The sequence below is a fragment of the Lynx canadensis genome, chromosome B1 (assembly GCF_007474595.2).
Source record: "Lynx canadensis isolate LIC74 chromosome B1, mLynCan4.pri.v2, whole genome shotgun sequence".
Lineage (NCBI taxonomy): Eukaryota > Metazoa > Chordata > Mammalia > Carnivora > Felidae > Lynx > Lynx canadensis.
The window spans coordinates 111,782,765-111,809,718 of NC_044306.2; the positions used below are offsets into that span (position 1 = coordinate 111,782,765).

The 26,954-nt window shown below is 37.5% G+C and overlaps 1 protein-coding gene across 1 annotated transcript in view; it reads right to left on the reverse strand.

The window, feature by feature from the left end:
* FAM241A (family with sequence similarity 241 member A) overlaps positions 1–20,843 on the reverse strand; it is a 42,960-nt gene extending 22,117 nt beyond the window's left edge. The window contains exon 1 of the mRNA XM_030313248.1: positions 20,544–20,843. Within this exon, the coding sequence (XP_030169108.1) occupies positions 20,544–20,699 (156 nt within the window). The 5' untranslated portion in view covers positions 20,700–20,843. The remainder of the gene's footprint in view (positions 1–20,543) is intronic.
* Positions 20,844–26,954: the final 6,111 nt, after the last annotated feature.

A 26,954-nucleotide genomic window follows, 5' to 3' on the forward strand; every position in this document is an offset into this window, starting at 1 on the left:
GTAAGGAGGTAGACATTTATATAAAAACAAGTATATTTAAGGCAAAATATGATATGTTTAAGAGTGGCAAAATGTTGAAATTGAAGAAGACACAAAAAAATGGAAAAATATTCCATGCTCCTGAGTAGGAAGAACAAAGATTGTCAAAATGTCAGTACTACCCGAAGCAATCTACATATTCAATGCAATCCCTATCAAAATAACACCAGCATTCTTCACAGAGCTAGAACAAACAATCCTAAAATTTGTATGGAACCAGAAAAGACCCCGAGTAGCCAAAGCGATCTTGAAAAAGAAAACCAAAGCAGGAGGCATCACAATCACGGACTTCAAGCTGTACAATAAAGCTGTGATCATCAATACGGTATGGTACTGGCACAAAAACAGACTCTAAGATCAATGGAACAGAATAGAGAACCCACAAATGGCCCACAAACGTATGGCCAACTAATCTTTGACAAAGCAGGAAAGAATATCCAATGGAATAAAGACAGTCTCTTCAGCAAGTGGTGCTGGGAAAACTGGACAGCGACATGCAGAAAAATGAACCTGGACCACTTTGTTACACCAGACACAAAAATAAAGTCAAAATGGATGACAGACCTCAATGTAAGACAGGAAGGCTTCAAAATCCTCGAGGAGAAAGCAGTCAAAAACCTCTTTGATCTTGCCCACAGCAACTTCTTATTCAACATGTCTCCAGAGGCAAGGGAAACATCAAAATAAAAAAGCTTTTTTCTGCACAGTGAAGGAAACATTCAGCAAAACTAAAAGGCAACTGACGGAATGGGAGAAGATACTTCCAAACGACAGATCAGAAAAAGGGTTAGTACCCAAACTCTAAAAAGGACTTATCAAACTCAACACCCAAAACCACAAATAATCCAGTGAAGAAATGGTCAAAAGACATGAATAGACACTTCTCCAAAGAAGACATCCAGATGGCCAACCAACACATGAAAAAATGCTCAACATCACTCATCAGGGAAATACAAATCAAAACCACAATGAGATACCACCTCACACCTGTCAGAATGGCTAACATTAACAACTCAGGCAACAACAGATGTTGGCGAGGATGCAGAGAAAGAGGATCTTTTCTGCACTACTGGTGGGAATGCAAGCTGGTGCAGCCACTCTGGAAAACAGTGTGGAAATTCCTCAAGAAATTAAAAATAGAACTACCCTATGACCTAGTAATTGCACTACTAGGTATTTATCCAAGGGATACAGGTATGCTGTTTTGAAGGGGCACATGCACCCTAATGTTTATAGCAGCACTATCCACGATAGCCAAAGTATGGAAAGAGCCCAAATGTCCATCAATGGATGAATGGATAAAGAAGATGTGGTATATATGTATACAATGGAGTATTGCTTGGCAATCAAAAAGAATGAAATCTTGCCATTCGCAACTACGTGGGTGGAACTGGAGGGTATTATGCTAAGCAAAATTAGTCAGAGAAAGACATATATCATATGGCTTCACTCATATGAGGACTTTAAGACACAGAACAGAGGAACACAAGGGAAGGGAAGCAAAAATAATATAAAAACAGGGTGGGGGAAACAAAACATAAGAGACTCTTAAATATGGAGAACAAACAGAGGGTTGCTGGAGGGATTGTGGGAGGGGGGATGATCTAAATGAGTAAGGGGCATTAAGGAATCTATTCCTGAAGTCATTGTTGCACTATATACTAAATAACGTGGATGTAAATTAAAAAAAAAAAAAAAAAAAAGAGCGGCAAAATGTTTGGCATTTAGTTCAAAAAAGGTCAATTTGGTAAAAAAAAATTTAAATCAGAGTTGGCATAAAACCAAAACCAACAACAAAAACAATTATAAAGACACTGCTTTCAAATATAGTTTGAAAAAAAATGACATGGTGTGTTTAATTGCTTTTGTCTTGTTATATAATACAATAGTTGTGTATAGCACTGATGTGGTATAAACTGATTCTGTGGTTATCAAAAACATCTTTACTTCAGCATTTAATCACCTGCAAAGACTCATTGTTGCTTTTTATTCCTCTTCATCTCAAAGGGTGGCCCTATGTAGGGATGCCTTATGTAGACAAATAAAAGACCTATAAACAACAACTAAATAATGTTCAAGTGAAGTTTTTAATGAATTTTACAACATATTTATTAATTTAAAAAATCTTAACATTTACTGAATTTTATGTGCTGTGCAGTATTTTAAAGTACTTTGATCTTCAAAACAGAGGAAACTGAGGAAGAAAGATTATGTGATTTCATCAATATTACCAAAGTGAAGACATACATTTGCGCATTCTGCTCTAAAGCCTGTATTCTAAAGCTCTGCACTATATGCTTTTTTTAATAAATACAAAACCAATCTTGTAATTATTCGCATTCTATTTGTTTTAATATATCAGTTTTTAACAGCAATTCAAACAGTTACACTTGTCTGGATTCATTTACATTCAGCAAAAATGTTAAATTATTTAAAAATGGTTTTGTGATGTTTACCTTTGGCTCACTCTACAGTATAACACCTGGTTTCAAGTGTGATACTTGCTATTTGACCAGGATTTAAAATTTGTGTTGTTTTTTTTTTTTTTAAATAAATGCCAAACCAATCTCTAATTCTTAATTCCATCAGTGCCCCTACCCCATATAAAAGAAAAGCAGCATAAACTGGCATAAAGACTAAACACATAGAATACTTTAGAGGAAGATTTTTTGGGTTTCATTTTTCTAACTATATTCAGTTTGGGACAGAAAATAACCACGTTTTATTCCCCCCTGCAATCATCTTATCTTAGTAGAATGAACAACGAACTTCTAACGTAGTAGAATGTACTCCAATTATCACTTATAAATAACATAATTTTTGAATGAATATAATTATGAAGAGACAAAAATGAAGGAAGAACAATGACAGAAATAAGTGGGAGTCAGTTTCAGAGGGATTTGAGACTGAAAAGCCTCCCTTTACCTCAAAATACTGGAATTCTGTTTCACTCAATCCACTCTACTATCCCACTCAGCCTCTCAGAAGAAAGACTTTTTTTTTTTTTTTTAAAGATGTTGCTACTTTCTTTTAAGGGCAGGAGTCTCACATTTGCAAAACACCAACAACGGTATCATACGGTGATAAACAAATACGTGAAAACAAATATTAAGAAAGAAGCAATTATAAATTGTAAAAGCTTCTGGGTTACAGATTTAGTCCTTTTGGATTTTATTTTCTCCTTGCAGTTTAGAACCCACAGCCTACCATTTCAACTATGAATTCATAATCCCATGTTCTCTACCACTGCCTGACTTTCAGTAACCTCTAATTTCCCTGTTCCTTCTAGGCTAAGTGTTATGGTAAAAATTGTGGTATGCCTTGTTATAAAACCACATCGTTTCAGTGTTCCCCCAGTGCTCCTTCCATACTCTCAAATCCTTTCAGCCTCCTCTTGCTGTTAATCTAATTCTTTATATTTACTGTTCCAAATCTTTCCCACTCATCTAACTTCTCCTTCCTTAGAGGTTAGAGGTATTGCTATTTCTTTTTAAGGTTAACCTGTTTTCATAATTCCAAATGCTCTCACCCATACATCTAAGTACAAAAGTGGGTTTATACTATAATACACCTTTTTATTCCTAAAACAAAAGAAATAAAATAGAGATCCTGATTGGAATTGTAACCCTTATGTATTAAGCAAGTCACACTTTCTTTAAAAACAAAACCAAGAAAGGCAAAGATGTTACAAAATTAGAGGCACTAGTCAGAATCTAAAGCACCAAGTAGATGAAGACAGATTGTTAAAAGGACGAGTTCTATCACTGAAGGCTGATGTTCTGGTTGCTTGAAAGCAATCATCAATTCTTAAAAGAATCATCAATATTTATGACTTCATGAATACCTCTTTTACATCAGATTTTAAAAGAATAAAATCTTGCCATTTGCAATGACATGGGTGGAATTAGAGTGTATTATGCTAAGTGAAATAAGTCAGAGAAGGACAAATACCATACGATTTCACTTATATGTGGAATTTAAGAAACAGCAGAGGAACATAGGGGAAAGAAAAAAAAAGAGAGGGAGGCAAACCATAAGAGACTTTAACTATGGAGAAAAAACTGAGTGTTGATGGAGGGGTGGTGGGTGGGGAGATGGGCTAAATGGGTGACGGGCATTAAGGAGGGCACTTGTTGGGATGAGCACTGGGTGTCATATGTAAGTGATAAATCACTAAATTCTACTTCTGAAACTAATATTACACTATATGTTAACTAACTAGTATTGAACATTAGAAGAACAAACAAATCAGATCTAGGATAGAAGTTTTAAGTTTGTACCTAGGCTATAAAAGTATAACTTTATGAAAATTTGGAAATTCTACTTTCTTATGCTATTATATTTCTTTTCCGTATTAAATTTGAAGAGATAAACATGGTAGTTTATCTAGACATCTAACAGAACTATGCAAATATAAAAACCATCCTTGTTAGAATTAATTTGCCCTTAAAGTTAACTCTTTATGGGGCACTTGGGTGGCTCAGTCGGTTGAGCGTCCAACTTCGGCTCAGGTCATGATCTCACAGCTTGTGAGTTCGAGCGCCGCGTTGGGTTGTATGCTGACAGCTCAGAGCCTGGAGCCTGTTTCACATTCTGTGTCTCCCTCTCTCTCTGCCCCTAACCCACTTGCATTCTGTCTCTGTCTCTCTCAAAAAAAATAGTCTATGGCCATACCACCCTGAACACTCCCGATCTTGTCTCTGAAAAAAAAAAAACATTAAAAAAAATAAAAAAAATAAAGTTAACTCTTTATCATTAATTTCTTACTAAGGTCTATAATGAGATTTTGTCTCACAGAAAAGTTAACAGCATTTATGAATATGACAATTTTTAAAAAAGCTATGAAAATGCCACTCATATAACAATGCTTAGGAGTTGTTTATTGTTTTGTACAATAATAGCTTCTTGTTTTATACACTGTGCTTTTTGTCAAATCAGTGACTTGGATGATATTTCTCTTTGCAGTTCTGATTTAACCACTGTGGTGCAATTCTTTTGAAATGAAATGCCCATTAAGTTATCAATCAACCATTTAGATGAAGTGGAGGAAAAAGACTGCTCTTCATTATTTATGGCACTAAAGAATCTGTAGGAATCTGGTTTTGTAAATAAGGTCAAGTATGTGGGCTTATTACACTTCTCATGGAAGAAATACTTTGAAAAACAGTATATCTACATAAAGCCACCTTATTTTATAATGAAGTATAATAGTTGTTTTAATTTTAGTTGAATGGTGATATAGTGAAAATGACTACAAGTTTTCTGCCCACTGACGTGAAGTCCATAGTTATGTTGTAAAGTTATGATCCTCTCCTCTCAGCACATTTTGCACCTGCATTTCACGCAAGATGTGCTGTGCTCTACTTGTGGCAAACCTGCACAGACCTGACTGATTTGCCAGACTGACAGCTGCTTACTTTCAGGAAACCACACTCTGGTTCTTGGTGTGTGTCACATCCTCCCTGAGTACCACTAATCTTTGATTACTTAACTCCAACTCCAATAATTCACAATCCTTGACTCACACAGAACAGTCTGCTTTATAAAATAATCCCTTAAGTCAATTTAGTTTAATTCAATAAATAAGAATTGAATGCATACCATGAGCAAAGTAAGTACTGTGGGGTACACAAAATAAATTATCTGTACTCCCTGCCATTAAGCTATTTAATATTTAAGGAAGGATATGTACTCAAATCATCATATTAAAAAACTGCTGCCCTCTCCCTTACTAATTAAAATGACTTGCAGAAATTGTGGTTTATATACACAATGGAATACTACGTGGCAATGAGAAAAAATGAAATATGGCCTTTTGTAGCAACGTGGATGGAACTGGAGAGTGTGATGCTAAGTGAAATAAGCCATACAGAGAAAGACAGATACCATATGGTTTCACTCTTATGTGGATCCTGAGAAACTTAACAGGAACCCATGGGGGAGGGGAAGGAAAAAAAAAAAAAAAAAAGGACGTTAGAGTGGGAGAGAGCCAAAGCATAAGAGACTGTTAAAAACTGAGAACAAACTGAGGGTTGATGGGGGGTGGGAGGGAGGGGAGGGTGGGTGATGGGTATTGAGGAGGGCACCTTTTGGGATGAGCACCGGGTGTTGTATGGAAACCAATTTGTCAATAAATTTCATATATATATAAAAAAATAAAAATAAAAAAAATAAAATGACTTGCAATTTTATAACAGATTCATAGTTTCTTTTTGTTTTTCTGAGCACTACTTCTCAGCTCAGACAACTCTTCAGATTTCTAGACTTGTGTGCTCAACTGCATATTCAGCATTTCCATGTAGATATCTTATAGGAAACTCAAACTCAACATGTTCTGTACCAAACTCATAATCATCTGTCCTAAAATTGGCCCTCCTCCAGGGTCTCCTACCTCAGAGAATGGCACAACACAGAAGTGCAAGCAAGAAGCCTGCGGGTCATTCTAGATGTCTTCACCTCCTTTGTCCCGTTTGGTCTACTTTTGCTGGCTTATTTCCCTCTGAGTTTATGTTAGAACTCCTCAGGGACTTATGTGTAGGCCATCTTCTCATCTTATTCTACCATCTCTCCTGTTGAAGATTTCATGTACTCTAATGATTTTATTAATGCTTACATGGTTTTATATGATTCAGCTCTCACTTTTTAAATCACATCCTGGCCAAGAGAAAATTATTAGCAAAATACTTTTAATCTCTTCAGAAAAAAAAAATCCCTGTAGTTTTAATTTGATTTCTGCCCATTTTTATTTTAATTTTTTTTTTCTTCAACGTTTTTTTTATTTATTTTTGGGACAGAGAGAGACAGAGCATGAACGGGGGAGGGGCAGAGAGAGAGGGAGACACAGAATCGGAAACAGGCTCCAGGCTCCGAGCCATCAGCCCAGAGCCCCACGCGGGGCTCGAACTCACGGACCGCGAGATCGTGATCTGGCTGAAGTCGGACGCTTAACCGACTGCGCCACCCAGGCGCTCCTCTGCCCATTTTTAAAATTTTTTTTTTTTTTCAACGTTTATTTATTTTGGGACAGAGAGAGACAGAGCATGAACGGGGGAGGGGCAGAGAGAGAGGGAGACACAGAATCGGAAACAGGCTCCAGGCTCTGAGCCATCAGCCCAGAGCCTGACGCGGGGCTCGAACTCCCGGACCGCGAGATCGTGACCTGGCTGAAGTCGGACGCTTAACCGACTGCGCCACCCAGGCGCCCCTCTGCCCATTTTTAAATGGAGTCCCTGCCCCATCTTTATTTGCTTATTAGCCATTTGTTCAATAAGCTTATTAAACACACATATTCCAAGCCTTTGAGCCTCATAAAAACATCATTAGGTGGGTGTTGTTAGACTCTAGAGGTCAAGTGACTTTCCTAGAATCAGACAAGCAGCCAGGATTTGAAGGCAGGAGACTTCTGACTATAAATCTGAGCTCTTTCCAATAAACTGCGATGCAAACCTTAGTTCAAAAGAACTGAACCAGGCATTAAAAAGAAAGCAAATATGTTAAATAAATTCATTACAAGGTGTGATTATATGATACACCTTAGGAAATTTACTTTTTAAGAGATGAAATTTGTAAGTCCATAATTAATTTACCTTTTCCTCTCTTCTTTCCACAAAGAATTTGAATTTACTTACAGTACGAACAAATGAAATAGTAATAAAAACTAGAGAACTGGAAGGTGGGATGGGTGAGAAAGAACTGAGAAACTAGACTGGGGAAATATATGTTACCACAATTACTAAACCCGAACCTCAAATTTGTCTCTACCTCCAAGAAAGTCAAAGCAAAAGAAGGGGCACAGTCAAGTAATTCTCACTTCCTTTAGGTCTCTGCTCAAATGTCAACTCAGTGAGCCTTTCCATGATCCCCTTATTTAAAACAATAACCCTCCTCCATGACCACACTCCCTACACCTTCCCTTTTATTTTTTCCATAGCACTTATAACCCAGTGATGTACTTGTTCATTTATTCATTCTCTCACCTCCTACTACAATGCAAGATTAATGAAGAGAGCAATTTGAGGCTGTTTCGTTTGTTTGTGTCCTGGGTGCCTAGAGCATTGCCTAGAAAATAGTAGGAGCTCAATACATTTTTTGAATGAATGAATGAGTAAAAAGCTATTGAGAAAGTATATGCTAGCCAGAAAAATAAGGAACAAATACTACAGAAAACTGTCTATAATACAATAACTATAATCAGTTGTTAAAGTAATTGCTTTTAATATGATACAAATGAAGAAAGAAAATATCTTCGGTATATGGCCAGGTTGTTAAAGCAACTGAAGTCTTAAAACAGTATCAAGTATAGGGTGTCCGAAGACAGATTTCCAAATAGTGAATCATTTAAACTCCAAAAGGAAAATATTATTAACCAGAAATGGCAGAATCATTTATCCTTTTAATTATATTACTATTAAATAGACTATGTATACATATTGAATAATGGAGAATAATGAAGAAGTTTGGTATTTAATTTTTTAATTTATTCTCCAGTGTTTTATACTGGGTAATTTTATTGATACCAAGGATGGTCACACTAAATGGTTAACTCTCTATGAAGAAATTACTTTGTTGTTTCCCTTCTTTAAATTTAAAACTTAATGTACTTCTACACTCCTGTGAAACTCTTAAGTTGACAAAGTTGTCTTTGAAACCAATAACCATTCAATAAGTGCTAGGATGATAGGAACAAGAGTTGGAATTTGTGTGCTAAATAAAAACTAGGCATAAATGTGAAAGCAGCAATCTTGTTCTCATCAAAATTTTTCAGTAGTTATCTTGGGGGACCTGAATGGCTCAGTTGGTTAAATGGCAGACTCTTGATTCAGCTCAGGTAATGATCTCTTGGTTTGAGAGATCAAGCCCTGTATTAGGCTCCACACTGACAGTGCACGGAGGCTGCTTGGGATTCTCTCTCTCCTTCTCTCTCTGCCCCTGCCCCATTCGTGCTCCCTCTCTCCCAGAATAAATAAACTTAAAATTTTTTTCAGTAGTTATCTTAGAATCTGGTAATTTTAGCTATATAACCCAACAGAAAGAACTTCAAATATAAATCAATCTTTGCTTTTCACATACATATAAATCAGGTATTTTCATATGTATATTGAATGTATATATACAGCATTACCATGGAAAAATATTAGAATTAATATTTTCCACCAGCACGAGACATTATAAAAGGAGAGACCAAATACTCTCACTATCCAAAAATTAATCTACTCCATAAAGCAAATTTTAGAAATTACTTTATTACTATAGTGAAATTAAGAATAAACAAAAAAATTTATAGAAACTATGCATTGTTTAGACTATTGTTTAACCTTCATAGCTTTTGAGCTATTTTATATCTATAAATTACTGATAATCAAAAGCAATTAAAAATAATTCTTATCTATAGATACACAAATTAATTCTGTTCCTGTGGAGTTTTAATTGTCTTCCCTCCCCTGCCTACGGGAAAAAGGCAGTTTCATGTCCATTTGTAAGTTTATTTCAACATATCTTTTCCCCATAAACATTTTCAATTCTTTGATTTCACCTGTGAATCAAACAGGTGAAACATTTGCTTGGGTCCCTCATTAATGATGAGTTAAGTAAAGTCCTTAACGTGATCACTTTATATTTAATGGCCACTATATTTTACCTTTTTTTTTTTTTGAAAATTATCCTTTAACAATGCCATTATTGAAATGACTGATCTGAATTTTAATTTATGTTAGTTCTGGGTATTATCTTTTATCTTTTATATGTTGAGCTCAAGAAAAATTAAAAATAAATTTGCAAATTTAGACTAATTACATAAGTTAATGCCAGTTAGTATTCTAATTTCCTGTGTTCATTAGCCTTTCACATTCTTGATAGTGTGGTGGTCTTAAAATACAGCATATTAAGGAACATGATCTTTGCCTAAATTCTTACAAGTATTTTACCAGGATTCTTAGTTCAATGCACGATTAACACTACTAGTTTCTTTTCTGTTGATTCTGACAATAGAGTATGTTTCTGTTATACATAAAGTCCTCTCTCTTTCGAAACGAAGTCTTGTCATAATTGCCCCTAGGAAGCCACATTACTTCAGCAAAGACATCAATTGAGTTTTTACCAGCAGCGTTGTTTTCGGTAGAAGTTTTTATAGACTCTATACTATACCTTAGGGATGCCAAATAATTGAAGCATTTGCCATATAATGTGATCTCTGCTCTCATGTTTTTCTGTGAGCCAATGGGGGCGGGGAGTGGAAAGCAGCAGAGAATAAACACTTTAACAGACAAATTATTAACACAATTTCAAATAGTGAGAAGAGCTATAAGGAACATACAACAGAATAGTGGAATACAGGAAGTTGGGTTGGGTCAGAGGTTCTTTGTACACGGCAAGCAGAGCTGGGATCTTGGAGAGGTAACAAGTTGATGACATAAGATCTGTCAAAGGAAGATTTGGGGCAAAGAGTCCAGGCAAAGGCCATGAGACAGAATTAAGGTGGCTATGATCTTGATCTTGACTTGTGATCCATGTTAGAAATGTATTTTATACCTTGACCCAGTACATATAAAGTTCTACAAAAGGACATGCATAGCATGTGTGATAGATTCTAACACTTTTTAAAATCTATCTTATCCTGTTCACAATCCACTGAATTGATTTCATGGTCCAACACTAGCTTGGTGGTTAAGAACTCAGGCTTTAAACATGGGTTTGAATCTCAAGTCTGCAACTTACTAGCTGTGATACTTTGAATATGTTACTTAACCTCCCTGTGCTAAGGTTTTTACATAGTTAAAGTGGGGGCAATAATAGTATGTACTAGTGAGGTTTGATACAAGATTTCCCTCCAGAAAGACTGAATCAATTTATACTTTTATTCTTAGGTCATATGTCATTTCTTTAAACCCACACCATTTACCTTTTTAATCTTTAACACCTTGGTTAGTGAAAAATAATTCCTAATAGTTTTAAATTGCATTTATTTTATTTCTAATGAGACAATACATTTTCCTGCTCCTTGGACATTACATATAATTGCAGTTTTTATTTCCTACAAAATGTACACAAAATTACATTAAATACAAGCATTTACTAACCATATAAAACTTCACCTAACTGCAGCATTATATATTATAATTTATAACATGTTTATTATTAGATTTATAACTTATTTACCATTTCTAACTAACTGCAAAGTTATAGCATTTATTTACACTTATCTCCTACTAAATTATATAGAACCAATAAAGGAAAAAAAAACTTTTTGAGGAGATAAAAATCAATGAGAATATCAGCTAGATCTTCTTTGTTTTATTTTAAGTTGGTTTGATTTATTAAGGTATAATTTACATACAGTTCAATCCACCCTTTTTAATGTACATTACTATAAATTGTTTTTTAAAATTATTATTGAAGTATAATTGACACACATATTAGTTTCAGGTTTACTATCAGGTAGTTCTTGAATTAGTCTATTAAATTATTATAAACTGAAAAGTACTAAAATTTGTATTCATTTTCATTTTAACAAACGGAATCCAATATTTTATTTTATTACTTACTTTATTAAGTTTTTAAATTTTAGTTCCAGTATAGTTAACACTCAGTGTTATATTAATTTCTGGAGTACAATATAGTGATTTAACACATCCGTACATTACTCAGTGCTTATCGTGATAAGTGTACTCTTTAATCCCGATCACCTATGTCACCCATCCGCCACCCACCTCTGGTAACCATCAGTTTGTTCTCTATAGTCAAGAGTTAGGGTCCAATATGTTAAATCATAGTTGCAAACATACCCAAATGAAACCATCAAGTATTCAAAAAGATAACACACAATTTCAGCCAAAGCTATCAAACATATTTAAAAAGTTGCTTAAGGCTGGCTCAGTCAGTAAGTCAGTAGAGCATGTGACTCTTGATCTCAGGATGGTGAATTTGAGCCCCTCCTTGGGGGAAGAAATTACTTAAAAAAAAGTTGCCTATTGTGAGGAAGAGAATGGTTACATAAAGAAAAAAATTAAGAAGAAAAGGGCTGTGCATGAACATGAGATAGTATTAGGCCATGAAGTAAAGAAAATGATTAATTCAAGCTGCAGGGTAAAAATTTCTATGTTTTGTGCTTTTCTTAAAATCTACATATTTTTTAAGTTATGAACTACCTAGCGACAATGAATACCTTGTATGTACAGGGCGGTATGCTAGATGTTACCACAAGATAGAATAGCTTGTCTATTGAAAGTAGCCAAAATCAAACATCTTTCCTTAAAAATGATTTTCCTTTTTAATTCTCAACTGCAGAAGTGACAATAGGTTCTGTTACATGTTATTACTTCTGAGCACCATGGAATCAGGAATTCTGAACTCAATCAGACTGATGAAATCTGCTGGTCATGGGAAACAGATGTAAGTTCCCTGCCTCTTTGGATGGTCTGCATATGTTCAAGTAAAATTTTGAGCAAGAAGATAAAACAACAAAAATCATTTTTTTCAGATTAGTTGAAAAAGAGAATTAAAAAAATCTCAGAGATGTTAGAAAATATTATATCAAAGAGAATATAGTAAAATCCACAAATAGAAATTTAATTTCCTTAACACTGTGTTTAGATATTAAGTATTAATAATTTTATTATTACTGTATATAATTTTATTATTTATTTTACATATATTATACAATATGATATATTATAAATTTTATTAATCAATTTTAATATAATTTTATTTAATAATTTCACTTTCTATAAAGTTCAAAGCATTTGCAGTGTGTTTTCTTGTTGTTCAGAACTCTGATAAGCTATAGTTGATGCTGTAAGAGAACAGCAAGAACAAATAAAGCCAATCATTTCCTCCTCCTTTGCCAAGATAAAGTGTAGCTGCCCATGAAGTTAGATGGAGAAAAAAAGCTGGATATGGGGAAAAAAAAATAGATCAGAAGATGGAAAATGTCTTTTGCATCACGTTAACTAGAAAGTCAGTTTCGCTGCTGGAATGAAACTACTCTTTGCTTGTCTTATTTATCATTTCCCTTAAACACACACACACGCACACACACACACACACACACACACCCCGTCACACACACAATATACTTACTGAACTAAAATATGACCAATAGGGACTCCTAAGGTTTTTGAAGGCTGCTAAAGCAAGATAAGATTGCAATTCCAGAGAAGGCAGAAAAGGAAGATAGTGTCCTAAGGCTTAAAGAAGGTGGGAATAAAGATAAAGAGTTTCTACTTAGGCCTCTCAGGACAAGGTTAATGTCATAGAACTTCTAGTTTTTCCCTTTATTCTTGCTTTATCACTTCTATTGAATAGGAAATTGAGAATAACTTGAATAGAGGAAGGTGGATATTCTTTTTCCCAGGAAGGACCAATGAGTCACAATAGGAAAAAAAAGAAGTCAACTGAAGAGCTATACCAAAAGCAATGTAATTTAGGTTGGTGGGTTATTTATTTTTAGAGAAATTAAACAGTTAATTTATTTGATTTTTAGATGAGTAACTCTTAATACTTTATTCAATATCTAAGTAATATTTATTATGTAAACCTGAATATTATATATACTAAAAATATAGTTTTATGATGTGGTTTGGTGAGAGGAATAAGAAGGGAACCAGAGAAAAATGAGAGGAAAGGTGGGGATAAAATAGGGAGCTAATATTCACTGAGGGTCTATTACATGCTAGGTATTTTGTAAACAAAATGTTACCAAATCCTCATAAGAACTTCAAGAACTGGGTGGCATTATATCTGTTACAATGAGGAAATTGTCTCTGAGGGACTAAGGAATGATAAGGCTAGTAAAATAGTAAAGTCAGAATTCACAGTTAGAAATGTCCTACTCCACAACCTTTTTCATTGTTCCATAACGCTGAGCTTCTACAGAGGAGAGGAGGTAGTAGAAAGATGTACAGAGAAAAAGAGAAAGTGGCTGAGATGGCTAGAGATGTATAAGAGACAATGGGCGAATGAGACACTCGATATGGACAGACAGAAAGGAGATGAGTGGTAGGAAAGGGTCAGAGAAAGGATGTGAAAAAGAGAGAGCAAAATGGAGAAAGTTGTTTAAGAGAAGTTGTTGGAAGAAGAGATAAGAGAAATAATCAGGGGCCACCTGTTTGGCATGCAGGCTTCAATATTTGGAATATCTCTTAGCAGAGTAATTATTCTTGACAACTGAAACTACTATAACTCTAATACAGTTTAAGAGGGGTTTCTCACCTTTGGCACTGTTGATGTTTGGGTCACATAATGCTTTGTTGTAAGTGGCTGTTCTGTGCATTATAGGATGTTTAGCAGCATCCCTGGACTATTTCAATTAGAAATAGTAGTAGCCCTCCAGTCTTAACAGTGAAAAACGTCTACAAACATTGCCAAATGTCCTCTACAAGCAAAACTGCTCCAGTTAAAAACTACTGATTTAGAGGTTTCACTCTGAATAATGATAAAAAATGAAAAGATGCCTACCATATGCAAAATTATTCCCTGAGTTACTCTAGTGACTGGATGTCCTTGGAAACAAGATTAGGTTAAGTTTATGGCTGAATTCACTAAACTCATAAACACTTATTATAGTTCTTGCTTGAAAACTGCTTTTAAAAGTGTGAAAGAGAACAGATCTTGCTACTCAAAGCATGCTCCCTTCACCAACGATGTCAGCATCATCTGGGGCTTTTCTTGATGGTGATTCCTGACTCGTGGCCCTGTCTATCTTGGGAGAATATCATTCAGTTTCTTCAATCCTTCTCCCCAGCGTCACCCCCACCCAGTTGACCAAACCACTTTCTAGGACACACCATTCAGTGAGACGTGGTGGTGAACTCTGGCTCTAAATCTTCATGACTGAGGGATTCTTGCACAACACAAAGTTAGGGTGGGCCACGGGGGTGCAGCCACTCTGTAGCTGATCTGCTGCCTCACCGAGTGCCTCACCCCAAAGCTGCACTGGGGTCCATAATTGCTTTCCTTTTCCCCAGATGCTCCTCCAGCTTCTCCAACTCCTCGTCCAGATGTGTGAGTTTAGTCACTTGAGAAAAGGCCCTAGCTCTAACAGATCACCCACATTGGCAAGGTTGGACACAGTGAAAGCCAAGGTTCCAGTTTTCCTGGAGTTTCAGTGCACGCTTATGGGTCCAGACTGCTCCCGCTTCTCCCCATTATTTATATCCATCTTTTCTTCCTTACTGCCTGCCCAGTGGACTTCAAGCTCATATTCAGACATGATTCAAAAGACTTACAGACTGCTTAACCAGTTCCCACAATTGCTTAAGACCAAATTCCTCTGTTAAATAAATAAGACACATATAAAGAAATAATTTAAAGTGTGAAAAGAAGTAGCTATGAAAAAATATCTAGTTTGAACTCCACAGTGTAAGGGAGAGGAGCAGATTTATCAGAGACTGTTGTCCCACTGTGTGGGAAGCCTCTTTGCATATAAGAAAAAACACTGGCTTGAGAATTGGAGACCTGGGTACTGGTCTTCTCCAGTACTAGTTAGTTGTGGGACCTATTACAAATGACTGGTTTGGGGGACAACTGTTGTCTTCTCACACCTCACCAAGAGTTCAAATATACCCTTCTAGGGAATAGTTAAATAACTTTCTTACATATATCTATTACTGCTACTCTGTTGAAGGGCAAATATGGCGAATACTATAGACCGACTTGCTTATCCTCTATTCCCTTGCCACTCAAAGTGTGGCATGTGGACATAGCATCAGTATCACTTGGGTGCTTGTTAGACATGCATAATCTTAGGCCTCACCCAGAGCAAAGAAATCACAATCTGAATTCAACGAGAGATGATCTGAATACACATTAAAACTGAGGAGCAACTTCCTCCTAGGGTGACTTTCTAAATGCACAGGCTAGAAAAATTGAAAGCAACATTTCTTAGATTTCTTTTCAGTGTGGGTTCCAGTTGAAAATTAGGTCCCAAAGCTAACATTTAAATGGTTATTATGTGCTAAGGACTGCTTTAAGCACTTTCCACACATTATTAACTCATGTAATCCTCCCAACAATCCTATAAGATTGATACAACTATTATTCCTTTTATACAGATGAAGAAACTGAAGCCTGGAGAGGATAATTAACTTGCCCAAAGCTATAGTTAGTAAGTGGCAAAGTTAGGATTCAAACCCAGGTATTCTGGGTCTAGAATCTGTCCTGTTGGCCATAGTTTTAATAGATCAAAGAGAAAGCATAAGGCTTCTTTCTGCTGAAGTTGTTTTTTTTTTTTTTTTTTTTTTTAACAGATAATCCCGTAGCACAAACTCTGGCAAGTACTTAAGTGCTTTTATAAAGATTTATTCATTTATTCACCTACATATCTATGAACCAGTATTGATCTGAAAGTTCTAGGCATCACAAAGGCAAGAAATAGAAATGAAACATTACTATTTGAAAGGAAGCAAAATCAACCTTATCTATAGACTGGATGATTATATACCTAGAAGATGCAAAAGAATGAAGTCTAAGAGATACTAGTATTTATTAGCATTAGAATTAATAATTTAGGAAAGTAGCTAATTAAAAACTAAATATATATAACCAGTAGCTAGAAACCAGCAGCAAAAGAATGATTTGTGGGAAAAAAATCCCATTCACAATACCAACAAAAATTTAAGTTTAATATAGATTTTAGTATTTATAACTACTATATAGGATTGTAAAGCCAGGGAGAAATTGGAATATTCAATGACTGGGAGAAAAAACAGATTAGCTCCATACCTCACAGAACACATAAAGTTATTCTAAACAGAATAAGCACATAGAAATAGAAAAATAAAATCATTGATACACACATACACACATGAAAATATTGGTGGATATTTAACTGATTGTAGGATTAGAAAGAATGTTCTAAACAGATATAGACATGTATATATTATGTGTGTGTGTGTGTGTGTGTGTGTGTGTGTGTGTATGTGTGATTGGTGTGTATGAAATTACCAAAATAAATTCCTTTAGCTAATAAAAATTTAAAGCATTTCAAAATCAAAAAAATCATAAACAAAATTATAAAGTAAATTGTAAACAGAGAAAATATTTTTAATCAATGTGAAATAAGAGATTAATACCTTATAATAGTGTCAAAAAAGTTCAAAGAACATGATTAAAAAGAAATAAAACTGCTCAATAAATATATGAAAGGTTTAGTAAACCTCTCTAGCAAGATCTTACAACATAAGATAATTTTGGCCTACTGATTTGGCAAAGATTAATCCATAAATTATACCATTCATTACAGGCATGGATGGTTTCCAATCAGTGCTCTCACACACCAATACTGGAAGTGTACATTGGTGTGACCTTTCTTGAATGCAACCTTTTAGAATGTTACAAGAAGCTTCAAAGAGTTTGACTCATTGACCTACTTCTTCCATTTCTAGGAATCTATTGCACGTTAGAATGTTGAAGATTTACAAGCAAAGATTTTCATTGCAGCATTTTTATAGAAGAAAGTTTAAAACAACTTAAAAGCACAGTAGTAGAGAAGTGGACTCTTAGACAGCCCTAAAAATAGTTTTTACAAATAATTTTTGATAACATGGGAAAATTACACAGCATGCTAAATTGTTGAAACAAGAAAGCAAATTCAATTACACTAAAACATGCTAAAAAATATATGTGTGTATATATACGAGTATGGTAATATGTGAGAGAAAAAGAGAGAGATAAATGTACTAATACCAAATGTTTGAGATATATTTTTTTTTAGTGTTTGATATTTTTTAACAAAATGTTACTCGGACTGGGATGTTAAATGTTTTTGTCTTCTTCCTTAGATTTTTTTTATATTCCTACATTTCCCAGAGTACATTACTTTCACAATCATAAAGAAAGATCTTAGAGCTAAAGATAATGTTTCTAAAGTCAGTTGGAGGATAATGGGATCTCTATGCTCTAGGAGGTAAGCAGGGCCATCTTAGGTTATTCAGGTTGTGAACTGCCACATCTGAAAGCAGATGCTATTCACGCTGTAAGCATCTAATAAAAGGACTGGAGATGTTTAGCCTTTCAGCTATGCAGCAGATCAGAGACTCTCTTATAAAAAGCCACCTGACGTTCCCAGTCATTAACATACTTGAATCATCTTTCGTGCGCAAAATGAACACACGTGGGATAGTTACACCATGTCCCTTTAACCCCTTGGGCATTTTGCCTCTCTCCCTTGCTTATCTCTTAGATGCCTGACTCCTACTTCAAGCTTGACACAGTTGCTTCATCTAAAGGACTCGTTTTATTTCCAGTGGAGGCCTCCTTTGTCAATCATCCTACCTGGAGAGACTCAGGCCAGAAGGACAGAGGAAACTTAGTTTCCTCTCAGGTAAAGCGGCATTTAAGGACAAATAGTAAAAAAAAAAAAAAAAAAAAAAAAAAATGCTGGGACAATATCTTAGTTATTAGGAAAATATCTATATTAATACCAGTATTTCAGTATTACATGTAATAATGCCAAGATATAGATAACATTCTGAGCTGGTATCACAGAATGAGCCAAAGATAGGATTTGTATGGTTGAAGGTGCTACAAGAGCCTTCCAACTGAGGGAAGGGCATGAGCCTTTCAACCAGAAGTGGAAAGAAAAATCAGTGAAGGAAAGGATGCATGTGGAGGAACCTTTAGCCTGGGGAATAGCTAATGGAAGAAATCTGCTTCATCAAATTATCAAGTAAGGGCGAAACTCTGTGAGGAAAATAGAGACAGGAAGGAATTTCATAGAAAAAAATTAGGGACTGAAAAAACTCACTGAAAGAGCTGAAAGAGCAAAAGTCAGGCGCCTTCTGGAGGTATTGTGTTCAAGAGCACACACACCACCACGGCCTTGATCCAGATAGAAAGGCGCCTCCATGGTGACTGCTGCCGCCACAGCCACTGATGCTGCCAATTGTCTGTCCCTCAACAGCCATAAGTCTAGGACTGTGGAACACCAAGTGAGTGTGCTAAGCAGAAAAGACACCAGGAAGGTGGCCTCTGCCTCATTTCCAGCTAATTAGTTTTGGTTTTGTTTCTGTTCATATCATTGTTTCTGTGGAAAAATTCATTTTCAATTCCAAATCACTAGTTTACAAACCAAATTTTCAAAAAATTCTGTTTGTAATTTGGAGTCCATGTGCCCTGAAAATAGCAAACACATACCATCCCCTAAAGAAAAAGTAAATGAAACAACTTCTTAGGATATGTTTTATAGTCACAGAAATCATTTATCTCTCCCTCAAGTTTTTTTTTTAAGTTTATTTATTTTTGAGAGAAAGAGAGACAAAACGTGAGCAGGGGAGGGGCAGAGAGAGAGGGAGACACAGAATCTGAAGCAGGCTCCAGCCTCTGAGCTGTCAGCACAGAGCCCACGCGGGGCTCAAACTCACGGACTGTGAGATCGTGACCTGAGCCGAAGTCCCACGCTTAACTGACTGAGCCACCCAGGCGCCCCGGTATTTCTGTTTTCTAAATGCAATGTTGAAATACTAGAAGTTATACTTTATTAATGCATTTGGTGATGACACTGGAGTTTGTGAAATGTGACAAAAAGGACAGATGGAGAAGAATAACAAGAGGGGACAGGTATCAACGGATTGTCCCAACAGTAAATAGGCTGTAGTAAAGGCAAATAATCATCTGAATTCCTGCTCCTTAACGTGATTCCGCAGGTTGGCTTATCTCAGTTATTTTTGAAGGTCTAATTACTGTCTTTGCTGGTGAAAAGCTATCCTCCATATAATTCAGCTTCTTTGATTAAATTTCTTGCCTAATCTTGAAGACATCTGATATGCTGTAATGCCTATTATCATACTTCATTTAACGAGAACAAATTCAGAGAGTTTCAAAAATTACCCAACTTCTCCTTTCCCTTATGAAAGCTGGACTCTTAGTACTTCTTTCCCTTTGGTACGAACTGAAAGCAGTTTTCTTGCTTTTTCACTTTTAGCATGAAGTTTAGATCTCATCTGTGTTCATGTGAAGAACCTGCTCTTGGAGAGTCCCCGTCAAGATAGCTATTGTAATACTCGCTCCTACACATGCCGTCAGACACTGATTGCACATCTAGAGAAATACACCCACACCTTTCAGAGGCGCTAGGTGTGTGTTCAGAAATGCCAAGATGGAGGGCAGGAAGGGACCAGCTGTCCCCTACGGCACAGCACGGGGGTATGGACTTGAAGTTGAAAAAAAAAGTGTTTACATGTAGGGCTTTGGGATTAGTGACCGTTATGGAGGGTACTTCCCCAGAGCCCTGGGCGCCAGCCCGAGCCTCCTCTGCCCGACAGCTGGGGAAGGGCCGCGCTGACCCCGGCAGGCACGCGATCCCAGGGCACCGGCCACACCGCTGGCGCACGACCCCGCAGTCCGGCCCCGAGCGCGCCGTCTAACCTCTCCTCGGGGAAGCTCTCCCGAACGCCGCGGCCACCAGCGCCCCGCGCAGAGCAGAGCACAAGCGCCGCCCGCCCGCCCACTTCCCTCCGCCGCCGGGTGGGGCTCGGGAAACCGGCCGGGCCGCGCCGCCCCTCCCCACTCACCTGCTCGCGCTCCGCCAGCGGCCGCTGCCCGCGCCGCCGCGGGCTCGCCCCGGGCTCCCTCTCCGTCCCCGCCGCCGGCCGCTCCGCCAATGCGTCCCCGTTCTCGTCGCGCTCCCCGCCGCTGCCGCTGCCAAGCAGCTCCCCGGCCGAGCACATCCCGTAGCCAACTCCCGCCGCCGGGACGGCAGCCGGAGGGGCCAAGCGTGAAACGCCAGGCAGCGGCCGTCAGACGAGGGCCGCCCTGAGATCGGCCGCGCGGCCACAGACAGGAGCCTCCCGAGCGCGCCCAGCCGGCCAGGGTGCCAGAAGTACCAGCCCAGCCCGGCCTCTCCTGTCACCGGCTCGCCCCGCCCCGGCCCGGCCCCGGGGGCGGAGCGCACCCGGGGGAGGGGCCACGACGGGGGGCGGAGCCAGCGGGCGCGCGCGCGCGCGCGTGTGTGTGCGACCTAAGACTGGATGTGTGCGTGTTGGCGCGCGTTTGTAAGACTCTGTGTATGTGTGTGTGTGTGTGTGTGTGTGTGTGTGTGTGTGTGAGAGACTATGTACATTAGCAGACTATGTATGTGTGTGAGATTGTGTAAGATGAGAGTCTGTGTGTGTATGAGATTGTGTGTGTGAGACTGTTAGAGGGTGTGAGAGTGATTATGTACTACATAACAGAGAAATTGGAAGAGATTGTATGTGTGTGACAGGGTGTGTATGTGTGTGTGAAAGTGTTAGGAAAGGAGTGTGTGAGAGAGAAAGTGTGTGTACGTAAGAGACTGTGAAGGAGAGAGCACGTGTGCGTTGGGGTGTGTGTGTGACACACAGTCACGCTCCAGTGGGGTACCTCTGTTCTTGCCTGGCCCTGGGGCTGTGCCTGGCTGTGCTGCTGCATGCCTGTCCTGAGTAGCGGTGCATCCTGTGCAAGTAATACACACTTCTCTGTCTCTTTTGTTCCTTTTGGCTCCCGTCTTGTATCTCTCTGAAGGTCGGCGTCTTTGTCTCTGTTAAGCGTTTCTCTGTTGGTTGTTGGAGTCTTGGGAGCATTTGGTAGTGTATCTGCCTTTGTGTATATTTCTAGAAATGGGCAAGAATATGTCTGTCTCTTTTAGTGGATGGTAAGGGGGGTACAACTAATTTATAAATCTTCTCCTTACTACCTGTGATATTGTGATTTATAATAAATATACAGTTGACCCTGGAAGGACGCAGGGGTTAGGGACACTGACCTGCACAAAAATTCATGTATAACTTTTGACTCCTCCAAAACTTAATTACTAATAGCCTCGTGTTGACTGGAAGCCAACACAAATAGTTGATTAGTATATTTTGTACATTATACATATTATATGCTGTATCCTTACAATAAAGTACACTAGAGAAAAGAATATGTTACTAAGAAAATCATAGGGAAGAGAAAATACCTGATACCATAAAGAATCCACAGATAAGTAGACCTGCACAGTTCAAACCTGTGTCATTCAAGGGTCAACCATGTATTTGGTTTTCATCCCAATCTGGTCACAAAGCTCCTAAAACCTTGGAATTTCCTAAGTGGGGAGAGCAGTAACGTTCTTTTGTTATGCTAATGAGAAAACTTTTGGAAAGCCCCTAGTTAAGTGTGGGTGGGGGGCTAGTTGCCAGGATAATAGACCTGGTAATTAGAGGCTTAGAACTTTTAGTCCCACCCCCTGAACTGGAGGAGGGTAGAGAGGTGTTGGAAGTTGAATCAATCAATGATGGTCAATGATTTAATCTATCACGTCTAGATAGAAGCCTCCATGGAAGCCCAAAAGGACAGAGGTTCCGAGAGCTTGTGAGCTTGTAAAGATTTCAATTTGCAAGGTGAGTGGTTCGCACAGAGAACATGGAAGCTCAGTGCCCTTTCTGATATATCTTGCCCTATGTACCTCTACATCTGGCTGTCCATCTGTATCCTTTATATTACCCTTTACATTATCCTTTATAATAAGCTAGTAAAAGTTCCTCTGTGTTCTGTGAAGTGTTCCAGCAAGTTAACTGAAGCGAGGATGGGGTCATGGAAACCTCCAATTTGGAGCCAGCTGGTCAGAAGCGCAGGTAACAACCTGGACTTGCAGTTGGCATCAAAAGGAGGGCAGCCTGTGGCACTGAGCTCTTAAGGTGTGAGCTCTGTGATCTTATCTTCAGGTAGATAGTGTCAGAACTGAGTTAATTGCTTGGTGGTGTTAGAAAACGCTTATTAAACTACCTTGCCCATTTTGTTGAAGGGAAATCGATGAGCATTTAAAAACAAATTTTATATCTTTTATCTGTTCTTTGAGAAAATGATAGACTATTGTATAGAGAAAATATCAGGCTATTTGTCAATGGAAAATGATATGCCTATGTATGGAGAAGAATAAGAGTTATTTGGGATCTTCTATTAAAATGTCTTCAGGCCCAGAGAGGGAATTAAAATAGAAAGTTAAAAGGCTTAAAAACTTACTTCCTGTTTTTGGGGATCAGGACTATAGAAACTAGAAAATATGCCTTTGGATATCATAAATTACAAAGAAAATGAATTTGGTTTATTTCTTGTCTTAAAAGCCTTTAAAAATCCAGAAGAAAGTATTTAATATTATATATATAATCAGAAACAAATGTCACCATGGGAAGCCAAAAACATTCCTGATGGGCCTTATTGCTTTTCTCTAATGACAACATTTTCATTCTTGAAATTTTGCTTTGGCTTTTAGTAGTGTTTCTTAAAGAAAGTGGCCTTATGTATTTTTTATGAAAAGCTTTATGATTATATACAGAGGCACAGAGAGCATCAACCTTTTATTGCCAACTCTTTGGAGCTTAAAGCACATGTTGAGGTTCTCCCTGTTTCTGTTTGTGTCTGATAATGTGATAAGTCAAGCAGCTATGCACTCTTCAGTCAGGCTACAGAATGAACAGAAATTCCTTAAATGCATGAGGACTCAGAAGGCACTGCATATGTATAGCAGAGCAGTAAAAAGAGTAATATAGAGCTTAGTTTTGTTCAACTTGAGGGTCAAGTCTTACACAAGTCCTTTAGTCTAGAATATACTAGCTGGCCTTTCAGAGATTCAGGCTTCTTGGAGAATTATATTCAGTCATTTAACAAGTATTTATTGAAAACCACTAGGCATTCGGCCCTAGATTGAGATCCCTACTCTTAAGAAGCTTCCATTTTATTCTCTTTCAAATTCTAGTCTGCTTATCTGGCAAAAGCCAAGAACTTCCACCAGAGGCTGGTCAGAATCTTCTCATTCTTGCCCATAACTGATGTTACAACGTTTTCTTAGTGTTGTCTACCCTTCATTTAGTGAACGAGTTTCCCTTTGACCTGTGAATCTTCTGTTCATAGAGACTTCGGTCTTTCCTGGAGATTTAGGGAATCACTTCTTTAAAAAAAAAGTCTTACAGTAGCATTTTGTGAAAAAGACATTATTTAGGTTATATCACATGTAACACACTTTGATCTATACTTTGATCATATTGGGGAGAGCTACTTTCACTGGGCTGCAAAATAAGGATAATATACATATAAAGCTATTATTGCCGGTTTCCCATGGCAAATATATTTGCTATTACCTAGACAACTATGACATGTTGGTTTCAAATTGTGTGTACTTTAGTTGTGGTTTTGTTATTGTATTTATCTTGTGTTTTCCCGGGAAATAATAAGTGGCAAGAAATTGATGCCTGTCTAAGGAGTAGCCTATGTAGTACAAATGTGTCTTGTGCAGTTGCTGTGGGAACAAGGACTTTTAATCTGTCACTTTCACACCTTTAATGTCTTATTTTTTAATGTTCTTCCACTCTTTTTGGGTGTCTTTCCAGAAAGGAAAATGAACAAATCAGAGTGATCTGCACTCATTCAGCAATATAATCTTAGAAAAACAAGTGCAGTTATTTGTGAAAACTTCATTTTTAGTTTGTTTTTCACATTACTGTAATGTTAATTTATGTTTCCTGTGTTCTAATTTTTGCTTATTATATGATTTTTTATGTGCTTTTTTGTTTAGCAGAGCCTTCAGTATGGGGAATTATTTTTGAGATGTTTGGAATCTTACCCAAATCCCAGGCAAAAGTATGGTTTCTGGATTGATATATATGAATTCATTAAAAAAATTTAATGTTTGTTTATTTTTGAAAGGGGGTGGAGGGGGAGAGAGAGAGGGAGACACAGAATAAGAAGCAGGCTCCAGGCTCTGAGCTGTCAGCACAGAGCCTGACACGGGGCTCGAACCCAGGAACCATGAGATCATGACCTGAGCTGAAGTCAGATGCTTAACTGACTGAGCCACCCAGGTGCCCTGATATATGTGAATTTAAAGGAAAAGGAACTTATTTGAGAATACTCACTGTCTTTAGCATTCTTTCAATTTCAGGAAGCTCCATCGGAGAGATGTTGAAGCAATACTTGCTCAGTGCTCTCTAGCATTCCCAGAGTCCACTGTGAGTCAGAGGAGGAGAAATTTGTCCTTCCTCTTGGAATTAATTTTTAAGCTTTCTGTTGTTAAAGAACAAAATTCAACCAAGTAGATTTTAAGGATCTTATTGGCTTTATTCAGCAATTTATGAATTGAGCAGCATCCAGCATAGTAGTTAGAAAGGAGTTTCAAAGAATTATTCAATTCAGGAGAGTTCTATAGACCAAAGTGAGCAGGAACAAGAAAGTTATACTGGGCATTTGCTGACTGGAGCAAAGGGAAGTTTGGAGCTGGGCTAGGTAACTTGTGTTGTGCAGGCAAGTGCTGACTGGTTGATCTAGGCCTTCGTTTCTTGGGAGAGGCAAGCATAGAAATTTAGTTAAGGTTTGGTTTGCTAATGTGGGCCTTAGTATGGGTGGACTCCAACTAGGGTCTAATTTGGTTACCTTAACACTGTTTTATTCTCTTCTGGTGTGACTTTGCATCTATATGCACTGCTGAGTTCTTTCCCTACAGTAGGAATGGAGATTAAGAGTGGTGTTTTGTTTAAAAGAAAAAAAAAATTGAGAGGGCTATCCTAATTCACTAGTAGAGGGGGGGAAAAAGGACATGTAAATAATTATACAGTACCACTTAATATATGTTAGCAATTTTAAAAATATTGAATTAAACCTAATATGGATAATGCCTTAGGGGAGCGATTAAACTCAGCTATTGCCAGTAGCAGTGCAGACTGATAACATTTTTTTGGCAGTACATATTCAGCACCATAAAAATATCCATACCCTTTGGCCCACTAACCCCAGATCTAGGAAATAGTTCAAAAGGGGAAAAGGCTGTGTATATAAACAGGTTCACAGTAGAACTATAGTGAGGAGTTCAAAGAAGCCTAAATGCCCTGCAGTAGGAAAATGGCCGAGTAAATATGATATACCAACACAATTGTATGTATAAGGTGTTAAAATGGTAACAATGAAGATTATTTATCAGTGTAGTAAACATATTTAATGTAATGCTAAGAGAAAAAAGTACAGCTGAATAGTAGCGGAGCCACTCAGTAAGCACCCCCTTGCTCGTGCATGCACTCTTGCTCTCAAAAATAAATGAGTAAACTTAAAAAAAATAAAAATAATCATTTTCAAAGATTTGTATCTGTTTTCTTTGTAAAAGGGGATGGCTGGCACCCAAAGTCTGGTTGGTTCAACTTCATAGCTGAAAGTTTTATTACCTTTTGTTGAATAATTTAGTTCTTGAATGAGTTTGGATCTTTTATTCATGCTGTTCTCAATAATTTAGAATCTTAGAGTTGGAAGGAATCTAACCGGCAGTTTAGAGCAACCTCCCACCCAGGATAGGGATCCCTTCTATAGCATTCCTGACAGATGGTCACCCTCCTTCTGCTTGAAGGCTTCTAACTATGGGAAACTCATTACTTCATGATGCCACCTGTTCTGTTACTGGATATCTTTAATTGTTAGAAAGTTCTTTACATCTACTGAATTGAAACTGTATCCTTTTTTTCTCTGAGTATTGGTCCTTATTCTTTCATGAAGTACAAGAAAACAGATTAGTCTTTCTTTTCCCTTCAAGAAAGTTTTTTGGGTGTTTTGACATTTTTTTCTTTGTTTATTTATTGATTTTGAGAGAGAGAGAGAGAGAGAGAGAGAGAGAGAGAGGAAGGGAGGAGCAGAATTAAAGGGAGAAAGAGAATCCCAAGAAAGTTCCATGCTGCCAGAGTGTAGCCCAACGTGGGGCTCGATTCCATGAACCATGAGATCATGACCTGAGCTGAAATCAAGAATTGGACACTTAACTGATTGGACTGAGTCACCCAGGCACCCTGGGTGTTTTTTAAAAGGCAGTTTTTATCTTCTCTCAGCCTTTATTTTTTTCAACTTACTTATGGACAGATGTAATAGAATTTTTGGATTTTGCCGTTTGTTATCTGTACCTACTTCTTGTGTTAACAGTATCCCAGCTTTTTTTATTGATCCAACTCTCTCCC